This window comes from Dendrobium catenatum, unplaced genomic scaffold (assembly GCF_001605985.2).
Source record: "Dendrobium catenatum unplaced genomic scaffold, ASM160598v2 fragScaff_scaffold_365, whole genome shotgun sequence".
Taxonomy (NCBI): Eukaryota; Viridiplantae; Streptophyta; class Magnoliopsida; order Asparagales; family Orchidaceae; genus Dendrobium; species Dendrobium catenatum.
The window spans coordinates 571,511-577,461 of NW_021318827.1; the positions used below are offsets into that span (position 1 = coordinate 571,511).

Genomic DNA, 5,951 nt, shown 5'->3' on the forward strand with positions numbered 1-5,951 from the left:
TATATATATATATGAAAATGATCCCAGCCATTGATTTAAGAAGATGGTGGTTTGGTTTAAATTTGTGAATTGATTAAATTTGTCTTAGCTTCATTCGATTTATCTCGACTTAAATTATTTCAATTAAATTTAATTTGCATTTGGGTTAATTTAGCTTGAGTCGACTTGAATTAACTTGATTTGAATTTGATTCGATTAAAGGAATTTAAGTTCAATTTGATGTAATTTGGAGATATTTAATTTAACTCAATTTGGGATTGTTACAGATCTGTGTTCTCGATGCCTTGGGTAGAACTCTACTCGTATAGCAATCATGTGGATGTTATCACAAATTAATATAATGTTATGTACATGAAATAAAAAAATGAACAAATTTATGATAATAAGAAAAATCAGTCCTTAAATAGTTACAAGAAGATGACTTCGCTTGAGATTTAGCATGAGACGTTTCACTTTTAGAATTGTTTTACTGGCTATGGTTCATCAGGAAATGTATTCACATTAATGTGTTATAAGGCTTAGAATAATGTTTGGCCTCAAGAAGAACTTACGAAATAGAGGCAATAACATTACCAGAACATGAAAAGTATAGTCACATTCACATTAGTTTCAAAAATCTCATTGCAAAGCAGGCACATGTGTTCTAAAATTGAAATATTCCTTTTAGAAAGAGCATCCCTGCAAGATAGCATGAATAAATTCTCTAATGTGCTGATAAAGTGATTCTGGCGACACCCAATTTTGATGATTCATCCACATCCCAAGAGATGAATTATTATTGCATATTTGACTACCTGGTAACTCAGGGAATTTGGTAGTAATAATTAATTTCATCTGAGCACCAATGGTCCCAGAGAATGAAAATCGGGCTATTCAAATTAATATTAGACTTAAGTTTGTGTTTGACTAGAGAAGCAGTGTTGCAAATAGACTTTCAAAAGGCAGTATTATGGTGATGACATCTTTCCAGGGAGAACTTTATTATACTCCAAGACTTTTACTTGACGTACTTCAGAATAATTATTTGCAGGAAAATAAATTAATATTCATGTCCATGTGAAAATATTTGATTATATCTAAATGAAGATGCTAAGTAAATGTTTTAAAAATATCATTAAGGCTTGATTCAACTTATCATAAATACATATTTTGGGCTAATTAACAAGAGTTTCCATAAACTGAATTTAAAAAAACTGCATTGAAAGCAACTTCAGCACATTATGGTCTTTTACAAGGACTTCAACATGATTCATTTAGGTATAAAAGCAGGGTATCAACACATTGCTCTTATATACAAAAAGAAATTCAACTCGCATAGCCTATCAAGAGAAATTAAACATGAAATGAAGAAAAATGATCCTGTAAAGCTAAATGGAATTATGTAAATCAGAATCAGTGGCTTGCTCGCTTAATACATCTAACATGATCATATTAACACAATATTTAGAATAATAAAACAACGAAATGCACTAATGGTTACAACTCCAAGGATAGAAATGATGGCAGGTTAATATATAAAGCCTTAACATAATAAAACATATGAAATTCACAATATGAACATAGGATAGAAGACATCTCAAGCAGCACATGAAAAAAAAATATTGTATCAAAGTATAAAAATCTGTCAATAAATCTATATAACCCTTGAATGAGTTGCATATGTATTACCAAAACCTGGATGCAAGTTGTCAAATATATTTCTCAACTTTTGTGTTGAATACATATAAACAAATCATTCTGTCATGTTAAGATAGGGATAGCTAGCACAAGTACAGAATCTATTTTATTTTGATGTGTGTATAGGTGGAACATCAAAATTTACACATATATGCCCAATAAAAAAATAGTCGACTTCCTTCATATTTCTTCACAAAGCAAATAAACTCATATAAGTGTATTGCAAAGTAAGTGTCCCAATTAAAGCAGGGCAACTATCATAAAAATAACCGCACAATACTATGATACTAGTTCTTCTCAGTTCTCAAAACAATTGATCAAAGACTTCTAAATGATCAATATGCCTTGCAAAATATAATTACTTGATTTTTCCTTCTAAAAAAATAAAGCAAAAGTGTAAAATGTAAGCCAGTCAAAGTCATCCATCTAAATGAGAATCAACAATGGTATTACTAATTGATTCAGATATACATATATGTTGCTCAATGAGTTTCCACAAACATATTCATACATAAAGTCTCACCCCTTTTGTTTAGATAACACATATCTTGTATTGAAGAAACAAAATTCTAGAGTAAATACAAATATAGAGAAAGAAATCTTACCCTCACATATTAAGGATATATTATAGCATTAACAGATTAAATAAATTTTCTAATAGAACAAGTCAAGAATGGAGAAAATATCTCTATTTCATTGAACCAGCTAGCTAGAAAAAGAGTGTACACATGGTCTGAAGGCATCAAATCATTATCCCTCAAGTCTATATATATATATATTACTGAACAAATCAGGAAGCAAAAAAAAAAAAAAAATCTCTTGTGATTAGATCCAGATATCAAGAAACTCAAGAATGAACTTTTGATAGCTAATTGAATGAAATTCAAGCATTAGAAGCTTAAAATATCATCCCTGTCAGTAAAAGAGTAATCGTTAAATATAAAAAATGTAAGAATTAAAGCAGTGGCACTATACTTGATCCACAATAGGGAAAAACTTGTCATTCAGTTTTGACAGAAAAGAGACGTATACCAAACTTCTATTTACAACACTGTAGAAGATAGCCACTAACTAGCATGAGATTGTGCTTTCCTTCCTTGGTATAACCCATTTCAGATACTGAAGCCTCTATGAAGAGAACTCCGTCGAGTGGATGGAATATGGCTGCAAACTTCAGCAGACACCTTAGCCATTGTCTCATTGTTGATGCCAGCATTACAAATGTTAGCAAAAGAGCGTGTGTGTTTCATACCATAATCAGATAGAGATCCACAATGTGTTTCAAAAATCTGAATCTGGAGAAGGAAATGCAAATCATACTTAATTGAAGTCACTCAATCTTCAGATGGAGAAAATCGAAGAGAAGTTCAAGAAATTTACCATTGATTTTAGGCAGGCCAAATCGTCGACCAGAGGCTGCCCTGTCTTTTGAACTGCACTAAGGACTTGTATGCCTTTCTCTGATCCAAAGAGAAGCTTCCCTATGAGGTTTATACTATTATCTACATGCACGCGAAGAGTCAGTATATCAAGCAGTTCTTTTTGTGCATCGAGTTTTTCGGATGATCCTTCAGGTGAATTAAGGAACTGTTACAAAAAAAGGGGAGAGAAATATCATCTAGATAAGTGGTCTACAAGAAAAGATAGTCATATCATATGAAAATACAATAGCCTACCTCATTCCAGTAATCAACGAGGTCTACATCACTCTGGCTTGAAAGACAGTCATCCCACTTCCAAAACAAGTAGCAAAATTTATCAAAATAAGTAAAAAATTACAATTAATCAAATGAGTGAAAACCAAAAGATAGGGAAACACATTATGATCAGCATGAACAAAGTTAATATTACACATTTCCCAAAAGATGAAAATAAAAAATAATAATAATATTGTTTGGGCAGTTATCAGCAGTGCCATCGCACCTCGAAAAATTGTTAGTTACGACATCCGGTTAATTCGGACACGCCACATCACTAAGAGCCTGGTGCATCAAGGTGACATGGCATGTCCAAATTGGCCTCAAGACCCTTATAAGCCACACCTAATAATTTCTAACTTCGCATCAACGGCCTTTCTTGCTTTTGCCATCTTTTTTCCATTTTTGTTTCCAAAAAAAGTGGGCATTGCGACTAAATCGATTTCACGTCTTCGCACAGCACGCCATTAATCCCAAAAATTAAAATGAGAGAAAAAATTCAAACAAAATAAATCTTTAATCTGAACCCTCATAGAAATGTATAGTAAATTCTCTTCGCAAGCCGACTAAATCTTTAATCAAATTTTGTTTTGTCAAAAAATATAATCCACCTGAAAAAAGACAAGATGATTATCAAATAATTAATAGTGACAAATTCAAACCAATCAATAACCTAGTTTATGATTTCCTCTTAATAAACAATTATGTTAATGTTATATGCGCTATATAGATTCAAAAGTTGGATATGACGGTGATCCAATGTCCAAATATCATTCGGAATAGTTCTAAACAGTTTCTTCATCTAATACATAATCACACAATCAAGCTTCATGAAAAATCAATTAAATCATTGCTTCGTGAAAAGTCAATTAAATCGGATTAACGTAAAATTTACCAAAATAAGTAAGCAGAAAATTACAATCAATCAGATTAGTGAAAACCAAAAGAAATAGGGAAAGCTAGTTAATACCTGATGTCGGTAATTCCCATAGCCCGAAGATCCTGCAATCGGGATGGCCCACCTCGTCCCAACAGAATCATCCCCACCGGCTTTTAGGCGGCGCCCAGAGATTTCTGACGGCAATCGAAGGACCGGATCCAAGCAAGCGTAGGAAGGTAAGAGATGACAGGAGAGGAGGGATAGGAGAGAAACACAAATAGCAGCGATGCTAAAGAGCGCTACGGGCGCCATTGTTGCCTGCATGAAACCCTAAGGGGCTGTTTGGTATCAGATTTATCGGGGGATTTAAGTCGGATTTACGCTAAATCCAGCCAAACGGTTTTTGTGCGCCAGTTGAATCCCAGCATTCGGTAAATCCGGATTTGCGGATTTAGGGCTTAAATCCCGGATTTGCTAAATCCCTCAGTTCGTCGGATTTAACGTGATTTACCCGAAGAAGCACGTGAAAGGGAGAAAATTACCTTCACAGCCAGCGAGCCGTTCTTCCTTCCGATCAAAATGTCGTAACTTCCGCTCGAATAGGAAGGCGTTGAAGGAGCAAAGTCGAACAGCCACGAAGGAGCTGAAAGGCGACGCGTGCAATCTAATACACCTGCAAAGCAACGAAGCCGAACAACAACGACGAAAAGAGACTAAGTTATTATGGACCGGATCCAAGCGAGCGCTGCAGCCTTGCTAACTACCGGATTCAATTGACTTTTTGTGATGAAAATAAGAGAACGAGGAACCTATGAACCGATGATCGACGTAGATGAAAAATTAAGTCAGAACGGGGTCGTTATTTATGGCAGACGGTGGAGCGCCAAACAACAAGCCCGCGGAAAGCTGCCTGGGCTGCCAGTCGCCCTTTACTATTTTTGCGTTGATTCTCAATAAAAGAAAAAATTAGGTAAGAATTTTCTAATTTTATTTTCTGATTTTAAAATTTTGTATGTAATTTTAAATCAGCATAAAAAAGTATCTTGATCACGAATATTGATGCATATTGAAATGGAGAATTTTGTGGGTGCTATATGTTGATGTAATAATACAAAGTGATTGGTCTTTGTTTATAAGCTTAGGCATTTGGGTTTAGGGGTGCAACCGAGTCAACCCGGCTCGCGAGTCGGCTCGGAAGATAGTTTTGAGCTCGAAAGCTTGTCGAGCTCGAGCTTGAACAGGCGTTGGACTCGACTCGTAGGCTCGACGAGCAGTTCGACGGCGGAGCTTGCAGGCGGGAAACCAAATCGCCAGCGGGAAATCCAAATCGCGAGAGATCGCGAGCGGGAAATCAAAATCGAGAGCAGGACGACGACGGACGAGCTCGGATGACCCCTTCCGAAGACAGCGGAAGAGACTACATGCTCTGGATGACGACGGATTTCTGCTCGACTTGGGACGACGAACACGACGACAGACTCGATTGTGGAGCTCGAGCTCGGATTTTGAACTTGACTCGAGCTCGGGTTTTGATAGCCGAGCTCGACTCGAACACCCCTTGGCTTGAGCTCGACTTGACTAGTTTGCACCCCTATTTGGGTTCAATATGATTTGACTATTTGTACATCATAGTTTCCTTTTATCTCATTCTGAATAATTCTCCATAACTATGAAACTGCATACAAGCTACCCATGAT

General features: G+C 35.8%; 1 protein-coding gene across 5 annotated transcripts; it reads right to left on the reverse strand.

The window, feature by feature from the left end:
- Positions 1-2,617: 2,617 nt before the first annotated feature.
- On the reverse strand, positions 2,618-5,191 carry LOC110099704 (vacuolar-processing enzyme gamma-isozyme-like). Of its 5 annotated transcripts, none has more exons than XM_028693785.1 (6): positions 5,064-5,191; positions 4,797-4,927; positions 4,345-4,572; positions 3,354-3,410; positions 3,058-3,264; positions 2,618-2,972 (listed from the first exon to the last, which is right to left on the reverse strand). In XM_028693785.1, exons 3-6 carry the CDS (start codon positions 4,564-4,566, stop codon positions 2,790-2,792), a joined length of 669 nt encoding a protein of 222 aa, XP_028549618.1. In that variant the 5' UTR covers positions 4,567-4,572; positions 4,797-4,927; positions 5,064-5,191; the 3' UTR covers positions 2,618-2,789. The 5 variants fall into 5 exon arrangements, with proteins under 5 accessions (XP_028549618.1, XP_028549616.1, XP_028549617.1 ...); XM_028693783.1 differs by having other exon boundaries at positions 4,345-4,584; XM_028693784.1 differs by having other exon boundaries at positions 4,797-5,191.
- Positions 5,192-5,951: the final 760 nt, after the last annotated feature.